Raw genomic sequence first — 13746 nt, forward strand, 5'->3', positions numbered from 1 at the left:
TGAGGTCCCCATTTGTAAGAAGTAGTTCTGCTTTGAGTTGATTCTCTGGAGTGGGAGGTTTTTTTGTGGGGAAAAAAACAAACAAACAACAACCCTAGAGTATTTCCTTTTTTTGAAGGAATTGGTTTTTATAGATTGCACAAGATGAAATCAGAGCCATAGGATACAAGAAAAATGTGAATTCCATTTGCTAGGAAAACAAAGTTCCTTTTAGTGCTAGTCTTCAAGTTTGTAAAAAAGTGTTTAGTTATCAAGGTGCATAAAGCAACATGCAAAGCAGTCTGAAGTGTTTTGGAGAACAGGATTTTTGAGGCACTTGAAGTGTAAAACTGCTAACTGGTCTGCTAAGACCCTGCTCATCATCTCTGCGATGGCACAATGGGAATGGGGCTTCTCTTGTTTTAGAACATAAAAATGTGTAAACCTGAAAATTGGGAGAAGATTTGAGTTTTGAGTTTGCCAAAACTTTTTAAAACAAAGGAAAAGCAGCCATTGCTTTACTTTGCCATTCATGCGTTCAAGTGTCTATTCATATAAAGCTTTTGAAGGGAAAGTGCCTCTTTTGGTGAGGCTGTGCTGGGTTTGACTTCCCTTCAGTGAGATAAATCCATCTCAACTCAAGTGAGGTCCATGGCGTCCATGACATTAACTGCCTTTTTTGTGTCATCCTGGATCCAAACTGATGCCAGATGATGTGAAGTAATGGTCCTCAAAGTTTGTGGTTTAGTTTTTTACTATGGAAAAGTAGTGGTGTTAAGTGTAGTCTCAGAACTTTTCCATATTCCTGCGACCTCCTGGACATACTGTGTTTTTCGTGCCAGTCATTTGACATGTTTTATTTTCTCTGCAGTTGGACAGATAAGACACCCAATGAAAATAATTTGCAGCCTTTAAAACAATAAATAACACAATTTAATTGTTACCTAATTGAGTAGAACAACAGTTTTACAAGTCTTTTTCTTGAGAAAAGTCTTTTCACTGTATATCACTACATCCCATCCACTGTTCATCCTCAGGGAATTTGTCGCCTTCTGACATGCTTGCTTTTGTTGCATCATTTATTTGAGTGGGGTGAATCCATGCCTCATAGACCATCCAGGAATGGCTACTTTTCACTAGTGGGTTATTCTGATTTGCTGATGTTCTGCTCTTAATAAGATGCCTTCACTTCATTGCTTAGTGCTGACGGTGTGAAGTCTGAGTGAGGAAGGTGATGTGGATTCATGGATTTCTCCTTTCCCCCATGACTGCAGCTATAGCTGCTTGGTCTTGACCTCTGCCTTCATGGAAACAGGGAGGATGATGTAGCCCATGGTGAACAATCTGGCCACTAAAGTGAAAATATGCATCTGTCAGTAATTAATTGAAGCCAAATTTAATTACAAATCAGGGGGGAAAAATAGTACCACTTATGTCATAAAATCTGAGAAGCTTCAGTGGCGTTGCCTAAAAACCAAAAATCCCAATACAATATACACAGGAGTCTAAAAGTCTTCTGTGTGAGATAGTCTCTTTCAAGCTTGTTTCTTGACCTTAAATAGAAAAGTAGCTTTGATTGACAGTTTTCACAACCTTTTTGGTATCTTTGTAAGTTTATAAGGTAAGTGTTGAAGGCTAGTTCTTAACAACTTGTATCTTCTGCAGATCTGGCCCCAGAATTGGATTCTGAGATTTCATTGTAGGAAGGTATTGTGATCACCTGGTTGAAATGCAGTTTTAGAGGGATAGGAAGGAATTGAGATGATTTATAAATGTGTTTATGTAACCTCTTCAATATTTTAAAGGTGAGAGATTTGCTATTATTTACCTTCAGCCCCATTCTGCTTTTGATGGGTAACATCAGTGGGGTCAGCAGGTTGAAATGGGAGGTTTTCCAGAACTCTCCTTGAGGTCCTAACAGAGTTCTAAAAATCTGGGTGGCATGAGGGGACTCAGGGAAGGATAGGATACGCAGTAGAGAAGCTGGAAATGCAGCTGCCTTCTACTCCAGGTGTGCATGCAGAGGGTTTAGAGTTGCTTAGGGTATGGGATATATGAAGAAGGGGAAAATGTGTTTAATTTCTGGCCAGTAGATTCTATTGGAAAGTGTAACTGAGGCCTGTCACAGTAGGAAGAAGCATTTCAACAGCAATCCGATGTAATATGAGAGAGGGAGAATGTATTTTTAAATAAAAAGGTCAAGAAAGCATTGGCAGTTTGAGTTCAAAACGAGCTGTTCATTTCTACTCTATTTTACTGTACGAGGCAAACCCCAAATCCAAAACTGTTGAACTGGTAGCAGCCATGAATAGTTATCACTGTGTACTATATGTAGATACAGTAATTGCAACAAAAGGGAAAAATATTTTTCTTTACAATTAATATTTGTAAACGTTTATGGAAGTACATAACAAATAAGACAAACACGTGGCCTAATTAAGATGAAAGGCATGACAACCCTTGTGATTTGTTCTGAAAAAGAAAGAACATTAAAATAGGAAGACTTAATTATTTCTATAAACATTTCAAATTATGCTCTATCTAGAAAACCTTAATTTATGAGATATATATTATAATATCTATAAGCACTTTTTGACATTTGTACATTCCATGTAAAAAATTATTGTTAATTTATTATTTATTATACAGTAAACTGGCATATTATCACTTATTAGTATTTATTGTTTAGAAATTCAGAGTCATCTATTGTTAAATGGGAAATGGAAAAGCATTTTGTGTCTGATTGCAATTTGTGTATTCTCGGTCTAGTGATGAAAATGCAACTTCTGCAAGTCATTCATATAAAAATGTGTGTAATAATACACAGAAATAACTGGTTTAACATGGCAGGCATTAATAATGCCGTTTGATGTACAGTTTATATTTGAAAAATAACTAAAAGCCAAATCCATGGACTTGCCTGAGTTGCTGGGTTAAAGTCAAGGGAACTGTATGAGGGAGGAACCAAAACCCTCAGGTTTGATCTTGAGGAGCTTGAAGATGCCATTGTCTTTGAAGCCCTTGTTTCTCAAGGTGGATATTTTTATGGTCACACATCTTATCTTTTCCTTAACCTTTAAGGAGGCAACATAGCAGAGCAGTGTTCAGTACTTCTTACCCTAAGTCTGTTTGCCTTCACCAGAAGGGTGAGCTGCCCCCTACTCTCACTGCAAATGGTTTCTCTAACAGCTCCTGTTATTTGCTAGAAAACTGTGGTTTCTGGAGAAAATGTAGCCATCAGCAGTGGCTTGACTGTATTCTGTGTTTTCGGTTGGCTTGTAGTGCCTGTGTGGTCCCTGGTGGCACCTTGACTTGCTTCTGCTGAGTGCACAAGTACTATGCCCAGAATAAAATTGTATTTGGGGTAAAAATCTGAGGGTTTAAGACTCTGCTGTGTGACTTCAGGCCTGCCCGTTGGAATTTGAGGAGAAACATCATTTGGGACTTGGCAAGAACAAAGTGGTTGGTACCTTGAGAGGAGTATGGTGGGATTTGATACCTCCAAGTACTCAAGATTTTAGTACTAGATTGATGCAAAACCACTTTTTCCAGTCTGAAGGATGGATGAATATGAATTGAGTCAGTAACATCTAATGAACAGTCTTTGTTTTTAAGTACCTACAAGGTACTTAATTCCCCTAAAAGGCTTATATTTGTAGTGAAAGCCAAATCTCTGTTTTTCGTAATATTGCACCTGACAGACGAGCACTGCTTGTGCCTCTGTTCTGGACTGCCAGATCTGCAATCCTAAACTCATTTGATTGTGAATGTCGTTGGTTTGCAGCAGAGATTTATGGCCTTGGATTTAAGCTACTGTGCAGGAAGGTCCCTGTTGCTGCTGCAGGATTGGACCCTATAACATTCTTCCTTTTTCAGGGACAACTGGGTTACCTGTGCTGCGATGCAAATGGTGTCCATGTTCATCAGTCCTGTGTCCTGGCAGAGCTTCTGCCAGACAGAAGGAATATTCCAGTACAAATCAGGTGCTGTTTTAAACTTGCTTTGTGTTCTGAGCCTGGTGATTGAAGAGTTCAGCCTCCATATCCGTAGATACATAAATATGCCCTGTGTGGTCTCCCAAGGGGAAGGCAAAATGTGTTTTTTGTTAAGTTGCATGGTAATTTAATTGAAAGATTTAGGACAATGCTATAAAAGAGTAAATCATGGGTATGGGACACACAGAAGATTGATAAAGCAAAATAAAAATACTTTAACACCCTTACCTTCATAATTTGCTTGACATAAATGGAAACCTGTGCTAGTCACTTTGTCTGCCAGTAATTTAAAAAAGTAAAGGTTTTACTGCTTTTCGGTCTTTTGGTGTAAAATAATGGGAAAGACAATAGCAAAGGTCAGAGTGTTCTCCAGACACACCGTGGCTCTGAACCTGCAACCTTCCCCTCCCATGAATAGTTGTATGAATTAAGCACACGCTTAACTTAATTCACGTAAGCGGTTCCTCAGAAGTCAGAAGGACTATTAAGTGATTCGGATTAAGCACAAGCTTAGTGTAAGACCAGAGCTTGTGGGGATGGTGGCCCTGAAATTTGGCCAGCCTCCAAGGCAGGGATGCCACTGCATATGTGATGGTCCTGCTCTATGGAAAGAAGGTCATTTGTAACACAGAAAAATACTTGGGGATATTTTGGAGAGGAGAGCTAGGGCTGTTGCCTTAGGAATGTGACCTTCAGCACAGGTTTTGTGGGGATTCACACAAATACATTTATTGAAGAGTTTTGTACGTATTTTATGTTGTAGCATTGATAGGTCTAGATAAGAATGCCATAATAGCAGTTGAAAAGTGGGGGGTTTTATGAGATGGTAAGTTAATGATGTAGCTGTTAATTTGAATTTAGCAGACGTTTTAAATATAGGTTTCTCTTACAGAGACAAAAGTTGCAATTTAAAGCTCTTTGGTGGTCTAAAAACAGCTTAATTCTCTAGTAGCATGGTAATAAGTACTAATCCAGCTTATACAGTGATTGTAGTATGTCATGTTTGTGAAAGATTGCCTAACTCTGCTTTCTCTGGGTTTTATGTTAATTTTTTAAAATTAAACATAAAACCTTATAACATCTTTATGCTGAGATAAACTGTTCAATTTAACTTGTGCTCAAGCAGCAGCTGTCAGGAATTATCATGTTTGGAACGTTCTTGCCATCACCTTGTGTCTCTACGTCCCAGATACACTCCGTGGGATGATGAAGCTCACCTTGTTAGGATTTATTACTTAAATAATAACCTGGGGTAAAATGAAAGTTGACGTCACATGGAATGACAACTGACATATATTTATGTTGCACGTTACATTATGATAAACTTTCCTGTCTTCCTCTTGTTATAGGTGTTAAGTGGAAATACGTTCCAGCATATATATCCTCCAGTGCCCTGCGTGAGTCTGTTAGCCGAGTGCACGGTTGCTCTGTGGGCATGTTCATGGTGACTCGTGCTGTCAGGTGTTATTTAAGCTTATAATGCTGGAGAAATTTAGTTATTGCTGATAGTTAGGCAGCTTTTTTACCAGTAAGGAAACAAGAGCATCTTATACTTGTAGAGTTCAATTCTAGTAATGAGTGAGTGAATCAGAAAAGGTATTTTCTAGTAAAATGGTTTTGTTTTCGTTTTTTTCTTGCTATAAGAAACAAGCAGGGTCATTTCAGGCTCTCAATCTGAATTTGCTAGGAATCACACTGGTTTTCTCTTGACACTGGTTTGTTGATGAGCTGGGCAGTCGTAAGCGATCTGTTTGTTAATTGAGTCTTATCACATCCCATTTACACAGAGAAATTTTGTCTGCCTCTTGCAAGCTTTCTGACTTTCTGGCCTTTCTTGCCTTACTAGAAGCCAGCCTCCACCTCCCCACTGATGCTATCGAATTCTCCACTTTGCCTAAGCCAGTATGCAAACATTATTTTCCTTCCCTGTGGATATAACCATCTTTTTTCATATCATTCTCCTAGTTACTCCTTTTGTCAGTCTGAGCGAGTTCAGAGATTTCAGTGCTACGTGGTTTTGACCAAGCTTAAATCTTGGATCTCATTTCTCATCCCACTCCCTGTTGCCCTTTTCTCTCCAGTCGTCATGTTAACCTTGGCACCCCTGCTGTCTTCTCTTTCCACTCTTGCTTCTGTGCCTTGCTTGGTGCTGCTTCCTATGTTTTCAGTCTCAATGTGCCATCTCTTCTCCCCCCCTCTTCCTTCAGACACAGCCAAGTTCCTAGACACTATCCTGCATCAATTCAGTTTCCCCCCTAATTCCTCACAGAAAAATCAGTTAAGGGTTAAGCTATAATGCAATCCAAAAATAGCCAAAATTTTGCCAAGCAATTATTTTGTCTGATTTTTTGTGATATTTGATGTACATTTTCTCCTGTTGGTGTTTTGCTCTGTCACTTTATCCCTGACTTTGCAGCCATCTCTGATCAGGGGTTTTGTGGTGCCTGTAGGAAACTTTCCTGCCTCTGCTCTGAGCCCAACACCCAGGTTGAGACCAGGTCCAGAGGTTCTTACTCTTTGTGACAAATAAGTGATGACTTAAGTAAAACTGTATTTTCCTTAGTATGGCTTGTAATAAGCCTGAGCTCATATCTTAATTGGCATTCTGTTTGATAGTCCCTTTAGAAGGATCAAATATTTGATGAACAAGGCAATAACATTCATCTCTTACTTTCTTAAGCCTTTCAAATTAGCATTGACTCAGGTTGATGAAGATGGATACAGGATCTGTTCTCTAGGAAGTGTTTGGTCTGTAGATACAGATTATCTAAGAAGGGTGTATGTTAGCATAGGTGATAGGATACATCTGGATGTCTGGGGAAGCTCAAGAGTTTTAAGGCTGACAACCAGAATCAGAAGTTTGTAATAGTCATGAATAGTCATGTCTGTTTGGTAGTAATCTTGAACACAAAATCCATGTAAAAATAGGAATAATAGTAATAAAATAGGATACAGAATTGGCACAAAAATAGGAAAGATTTTAAAAGAATAAACACTGTGTAAATCAATTCTGAATCTTAACCACTGAAGTGGTGGAGAGAAAAAAATATCAGAAACAAACTATGTTGAACGGTAGTTTTCTGGGCAATAAATACCTGATCTCAGTTTAGGTTTTTTTGTTTGTTTGTTTTCAATCCCCCATGATAAGAAATTTAGAACAAAAATGTCTGTGGCTCTGTAGTTCTCTGTAGGTTCAGGATTGAAATGGCATTATTCAGGGGACAGGAGATGCTCACCAACTTTTGGTGAAATGCAGGGAAATTTGCCACTGGTTACAGCAGGGTCACAATTTCATATTACACATTTAAATACTTTATTTTCTGATAGCCTGGTAACTTATTTGAGACTAAGACAGCACCTTGTTAGTGTTGTTTGTACCTGCTTTGTGACATGGAAGGATGTGGGCAGTGCTGTAGGCTGCAGAATAGCAGGGGTGCTATGGCAATACTGGGGTGCAAGGGTAGAAACAACATTTCATTGTAGAGGATACCTAATAAAAATGTGAAAATAAAATGGAGAAAGGGTGGGAGAAAAAAAAGAGAAAGAAAAGAAAAGCAGACCATAGTAGATAAGTGCACTGCATAAATCAAAAGGGTTTGTGTCATAACATGAACATGTACCATTCCTGCTCATATATTGAATTTCAGTAGTTGGTTGCATAAAGAAGTAAAGTGTAATGAAACTGGCAAGCAAAGTATTCCCTAGTCAGCCTTATCTTTGTTCCATTTGTCCTTCAGATACAGCTTTTCTTGCCTTTTTCAATAAAATCCATCCAGCTTTTTTTTTTTTATTTTGCATCTCTCTGTAACTGAGCTGGGAAGACCAATGAGATTCGGTGCTTTTCTAGTTGGGTTCTTAGCAGCTGCTTTTTAAGAGATCAAAACTTTGAATGCTGCTACATGGTATTAAGGCTTAGCTATTGATGTGTCCCTATAGGGGTTATGTTTTTCTTTGGGGGGGGGAAGAAGGGGAAGGGGTGACCCCTGCAAACATGCTCACCGACAGCAAACACTGCTCTCCTTGTTTTCCAGGATCCTCTTTGCAAGCTCAGTGCTTAACCTGGCTGAACTCATCGCCCTCCGCCCCGACCTTGGCAAATTGAAAAAGGTCCTCTACTTCCATGAGAACCAATTGGTGTATCCTGTCCAGAAGTGCCAGGAAAGGGATTTTCAGTATGGATACAACCAGATTCTTTCATGGTAGGTGTTTCTTGCACAGCTGCCTGTTATTTAAGGTGTCCTTCCGTCCACAACCATGCAGCGTGATAAACCTGAGGACTCCTGTACAAATGGTGACCCTATAGCAAACTGAGGTACCAGCAGAGCTCCAAATAGAGATTGGTAAAAGTGCTGTGGCAGGAACAATCTGCTCTACAAACTCATCTCAATTTCTTGTATAAAGTCCACCAATGCTATATATTGGGCTACAGTGGTGTACCCCTTAGTGATGCAGATTTTGTCTTGGCTGTAACGAGATGCTTTGTTTCATGGGTGCTTCTCAAAGCTGCAGCTAATCAGCTCTTGCTTGGCCATAGCTTTTATGGCATCCAACTGAAATTATATACAGGGTTTTAGGGAAATAAACAGAAATTAAAATGTACTGCAGCACTTGTGAAGAGAGGGCAGTAAACATACCAGATAAATCCTTATATTTCTTTCATCTAGTATTCAGAGATTGTGCAGTGCTAAAATACCCAGACGTTTTAAAGGCTGTGGTCCTTTATTGTTGCTAAAAACAAATGCATTTCTTGAATCTGAGTTAATGAAAGAAGTTAATAACAGCAACACTGAAAAGCTTTGTGGTTAGGCACTGCACAGACCTAAGCAAAACTCAGTCGTTTTGATCTGAAATGAATTAATTTCCATGGTCTTTCTCCCCTATCTGTTAGGCTGAGAATTATTAGGAACAGAGATGGAGCATTTTAAGGTACAAGTTGAGCTTTTGCTTCTTTATAATATAAGCCAGTTGATACAGAGACAATGATCTGTGTATACTCTGACCGTTCTGTAGCTACTACTGCTGCTGCATTTGCTTACTGGGCTCTTACTTGTTTTGCTTACTGGGCTCTAAAGATGGGAAAGTAGAGTGAAAGATCTTTTGAAAACAGAAGCAGCCATTTTCAGATTTCATAACACAAAGCTATGATTTTTGGCACTGGCACAAGGAATATTTTTTGTTTACCTTTTTTGCTTTATTATGGCAGGTATTTTTTACATATCTATTGTAATCCGATATATTTATTTCAAATAGGCACTTTTAAGATGATAAGTGTCTTTTGCCTTAAAAACAAAAAGATGACTTCTATAGGTGCTCCATAGCTTCTCTATGTGATGATACCGTGTTTGTCTTCCCTTCTGGTCACTGCAGAAACCCCATTTTTAACAGCACATAGAAGCCATCTCCTCTTTACTGTTTCTAACTACCCTGTAGTCATCTGCAGAGAAATGCCATCTTCCCATCTTTCAAATCTATTAGAAATTTCCAGTTTTGCTAGAGGTTTTGGAGACAGTTAAAATTGGAGCAATTTGAATCTTCAGGTTGGTGCTTTGAATCATTAAGAAAGAGATTTATTTTTTTTTCTCCTTAATTATCCCATAGAGTTAAGGTAATAAAATTGTATTTTTCAATGATGTCTGAGATTCCTTTTGGCTGTTCAGGCACTAAGGGTGACAGGATCTTTTTTATTTGCCAGTGTTATGCAGAGCCACTAGGAAAAAGTTGGGCAGGTAAGACCTCATGCACAAGAGAAGCAGAGATGGTGGTGTTGGAGCCTTTGCTACATGTCAGAGAGCAGCCGAAAAAACATGCTGGGCTCCTGTGTTGTCTCATGTCATCTGTAAATGAGTACAGAAGAGATGACTGGATCATTTGTACAAAAAATGAGGAAACCAATTGGGTTTCCTCATTAGCTGGGGAAGAGGGTTGGATTTCAGAAAGCATTTCAGCTCCTGCAGCCTGCTTGAAAAGGATTATTTCTCTCTCTAACGTGTTTGGTTTGGGTTTTTTTGTACTTTTCCTGCTGACTCCTGCTGCTTTGGTGAGCAGTGTCACTTCTCTTTCTTGACCAGACAGCAGTGAGATGCAGTGAGGATGAATGACAGCCTCTCACCTCAAATATACTTTTCACCAGCCTGGTGACTTACGAACATGTGTCCTCGATGTATCTTATGACCCGTAGGTCTGTATTACAATATATAACATATTGAGAAAACCAACCAGCCATAAAGCATTCCTTACCTCCATTACCACTGTGTGTGTGCCAGTGTAGCTAAGGTTGTGTCAGCACTCCCTGATATTCCAGGTTTTTGATAGCTTCTCCTTCTCTCTAGGCTGACTCTAAGTGGAGAAATAATACCTACATTATCATTTAACTACATCTTAACATTATTGGTCTGGGTGATTTTAAAGCACAGCACTAAGGAGCCAAAAACATTGCTTTAATATCACAATTTTTTTTCCAACTTTTGTTTGGGCTACCATGTGTTCTGTATTTTATATATATACATTTGGTGAATGTATTTTTAATCAGGATGGTGTATGCATAGGTTAAAATAACGTTCCCTTTCTCTGGTGTCCTGCTACCTGACATGCTTGGTCAGTCAGAAGTAGGGTAACCAAAGGTAAGGTGTCTTTCAGTGTGAAGGATTATTTCTAAGGAATTTTCATTTTCTTCCAAGTTTATTGCTATAAAGGTCACATGACAGTTGGCTTTATCTGTTTATAATACTTTTAAGAGATAATGGCAGTAATATTATTTTTGCCATTTTATGAATAAAAAGTGATCCACAGGCAGAATTGGATATGCTCCTTTAAAATAATGTTAAAGGATTTCGAAGAGCAAATAGAAATCAAACCAGTTTTGCTTAAGGTACATATGCTATTCCTAATTCACATGAAAAAGCTGATTTTAATTAGCATTCCACTTGCACCGTTTGTTTATGAGAATATGTATCCTATTTCCATTGCATTTAAAATACTTCTGTTCCTTTTTCAGCAGCAGTACATTCATTAATCTCAACCACTTTTTGCAGTTTGGTTGCTGATGCTGTCGTGTTCAACTCTGCTTTTAACATGGAATCGTTTCTTACATCCATTGGAAAATTTATGAAGCTGATTCCTGACCACAGACCTAAGGATTTGGAGAAAATAATCAGACCGAAGTGCCAAGTTCTTTATTTTCCAGTCAGGTTTCCTGATGTGAGCAGGTCAGTACATTTTCCACGTCATAAATTGCCTCCAGCCTGTCAAAACTCTCTATTTATGGTGACGTTCTAGCTAATCAGCTAAAGCATCATTAATGAAAGAGTTTGATAAGATGCGAAATCCCCTAATTGATAAATGTATTTCAATAATCAGGGGCTATTCAGGCAGTGCCTGAGCTGCTGAGCATGTCCTTACTGTGCATCGTACAAACTTGGATTGTTCAGGATGAGTGATTTCCCTCTTGTTTCAGTGATTTCCCACTTGTTTTAGCCTTTAAGGAGTTGCCTGCTCCTCAGCTCTGTATATATTTGTACAGAGGAGGTCAAGGAGGAGAAAGACAGGCTCGACAACAGTAAAAGTGAGAAGCCTGTAGTCAGGAAGCTATGGTGTGTTGCAGTGGGATTTTATTCCTTCCTCCTTCCCCTACCTTTCATTTTATTGCTTCCCAGGTAGGCACGGAGCATCCTGGTTACAGGGTGCAGACTTGCAGATGTTGGCATTAGCTGCAGCCCTGCTTGCTCTTCAGTCTTTCTCAGTTACTCTGAAGGACATTTTTTATTACCCTCCTTTCCGAGCCCATCTTGAAATTAGCGGTGGGTTATGTGGCTCAAAGGGAACATTCGCCAGCTCCTTTTCACTTTTGATTAAACCTGGAACAATTGTTTTTCCTGTTATAAGGGACTCTCCTCCCATGGAATAGGAACTTTGCTTCAATGGGACCGGCACTAAATAGAGTATGATTCTGCATTATATTTGATTATACTCTTAAAACCAACACATTGCTGGGTACTTTTTTTTTTATGAAGTAAGGATGGGAAGCATTGTAATGACTCTGCAAGAGTCCAGCTTTTGATCTGATAATAAGTTCTGGCCATACTTGAGATCTTTGTCACTGAGCAGTTTGCACATACGGTTATTTTAAAGACTGAATATACATTTGTAGTAGTTTGGAGGAGAGAGATTTTTGTACGGGAGCTGGGGTTGTGCACTGTGATGTTCCCACTGCCAGGTTTGTGTTTCAGTATCTTGCAAAACTTTATATTGTAAAGCACTGGTGCAAATCCTTTAAAAAATCTGTGTCTAAAGGAAAGTCTTTAAAGCCATTGTAGGGACTTGGCTGCCTGGACAGCAGTGGAGGGTCAGTACCTGTGTATCTTTGAGGATCTACTGTTGCTTCTTAAAGACCATGTTTTGAAAGTGAGGGAATGCAGTGAATGCTCAGCATATTTGACATTGAGCCGTTTTAGAAGGGTCTCATGGTTTTTTGGCATAGCTGAGGAAGTCACGTGGCCCCTAGTTTTGGAGGTGAAGTTGTGATAACCCTGTCTCATGTATTAAGTCAGTTATTTTGGATTTGTCAGCCCCACAGGTGGGGTGAAATGAGACTTAGTGACTTAGTCTGAAGTCATATGGATAGTGATGGTTTGTCCTAAGCAAAATTAGGTAGGTAAAATCAGTGGTCTGTTACTCAGACTGGTCAAGGGGAAGAGCCCTTCTTGCTGTGTGCTCTTCTTCGTGTCCTGCTCTTGTATTAAACCTTATATTACACAGCAGGACACTTTCATGTTTTTATTGTGGTTGTTGCACTTGAAATTGTATCAAAAAACTATTTTCAGCAGTGATGGACAAAATTAAGATGCTCATAAATGACTGTGTGACTTTACAACTTTCTCAGCAGAGTAATTAGAAACATATTAATATCAGCTCTAGTATTTCTAATATGTATTTTATTCAACAACAAACTCAAGATGTGAGATCTAGGTTGATACTGTTAAGCTTGGTATAATAACAGAAAAAAAAAAGCAGAAGAAAGGGCTGCTTCTGCATAACTCTGAAGTTCTTTGGGTTTTGACCTTCAGCTGCAGCCAGTATTTACTATTTCTTTACAAGATCATGTTTTAAATAATGTTGAATGCACCTGTGGCAATCGAATGCTGTTTTTTAATTTTGACTGTATTATTATCGTGACTGAATGGAGATTGAGGAGAAAAAGGTTAAGAGAAATTGTGGCCAAGCTACAATATAAAGTAAGCTCTTAGCCCAGAGTGTTTTTCAAGTTATTTTCAAATGGTAATTTGCTTTATCCAAACCAAACTCATACAGTGTAAGTAAGTGATTATTTGCATGACTGACAATCATTTCAGTGCCTGCAGTCTTTTTAAAATGCATAATTTTGCTGAGATGTTGGGAAAATATTTTAAAATTCTGAAGGCAAAATAGTCAGGGTGATGTATTTTTTTTTCTTTGACCTCTTTTATTTTGCGTGTGAACATCTCAGGGTGTGTTTGTGTCTTAAACATAATCTTCATTTGGATTTAGGAGATGGGTAATCTAAGAAATCATCCTCATGCGTGTGATGGTGATCTTTTTAAGATTATTTTAGATTAATATTGCAATTGTGGGGCAAAATAAAACATATCTGACCCTTGATCAAAACCAGGGTATTAAAGGAGCTTGTCATGTGAGTTACTCCTGTAATGTATCTGCCTTTTGATGTAATTACTGTAGGTGATGGGTACACAAACTACATGAGCAGCACAGTGATCACTTCAGAGGGAAGGCAGGATGA

At 38.7% G+C, this 13746-nt stretch overlaps 1 protein-coding gene across 14 annotated transcripts in view; it reads left to right on the forward strand.

Annotated features, from left to right (window-relative positions):
- Nucleotides 1-13746, forward strand: part of GTDC1 (glycosyltransferase like domain containing 1) — a 184079-nt gene that overhangs the window by 84986 nt on the left and 85347 nt on the right. For 12 of the 14 annotated variants that reach the window (XR_007889865.1, XR_007889866.1, XM_051623348.1 and 9 more), the window contains 2 exons: nucleotides 8006-8173; nucleotides 11006-11179. The exons of 1 other annotated variant lie outside the window; for it this stretch is intronic. Coding sequence is in view for 11 of the 13 variants with exons in the window: in XM_051623337.1 (XP_051479297.1) it covers nucleotides 8006-8173; nucleotides 11006-11179 (342 nt within the window). In the remaining 2 variants the exon portion in view is untranslated. Of the gene's footprint in view, nucleotides 1-5332; nucleotides 5372-8005; nucleotides 8174-11005; nucleotides 11180-13746 lie in introns of those variants that run through there. One more of the 14 variants, XM_051623349.1, reaches the window with a different exon arrangement.

The sequence above is a fragment of the Apus apus genome, chromosome 6 (genome assembly GCF_020740795.1).
Source record: "Apus apus isolate bApuApu2 chromosome 6, bApuApu2.pri.cur, whole genome shotgun sequence".
Lineage (NCBI taxonomy): Eukaryota > Metazoa > Chordata > Aves > Apodiformes > Apodidae > Apus > Apus apus.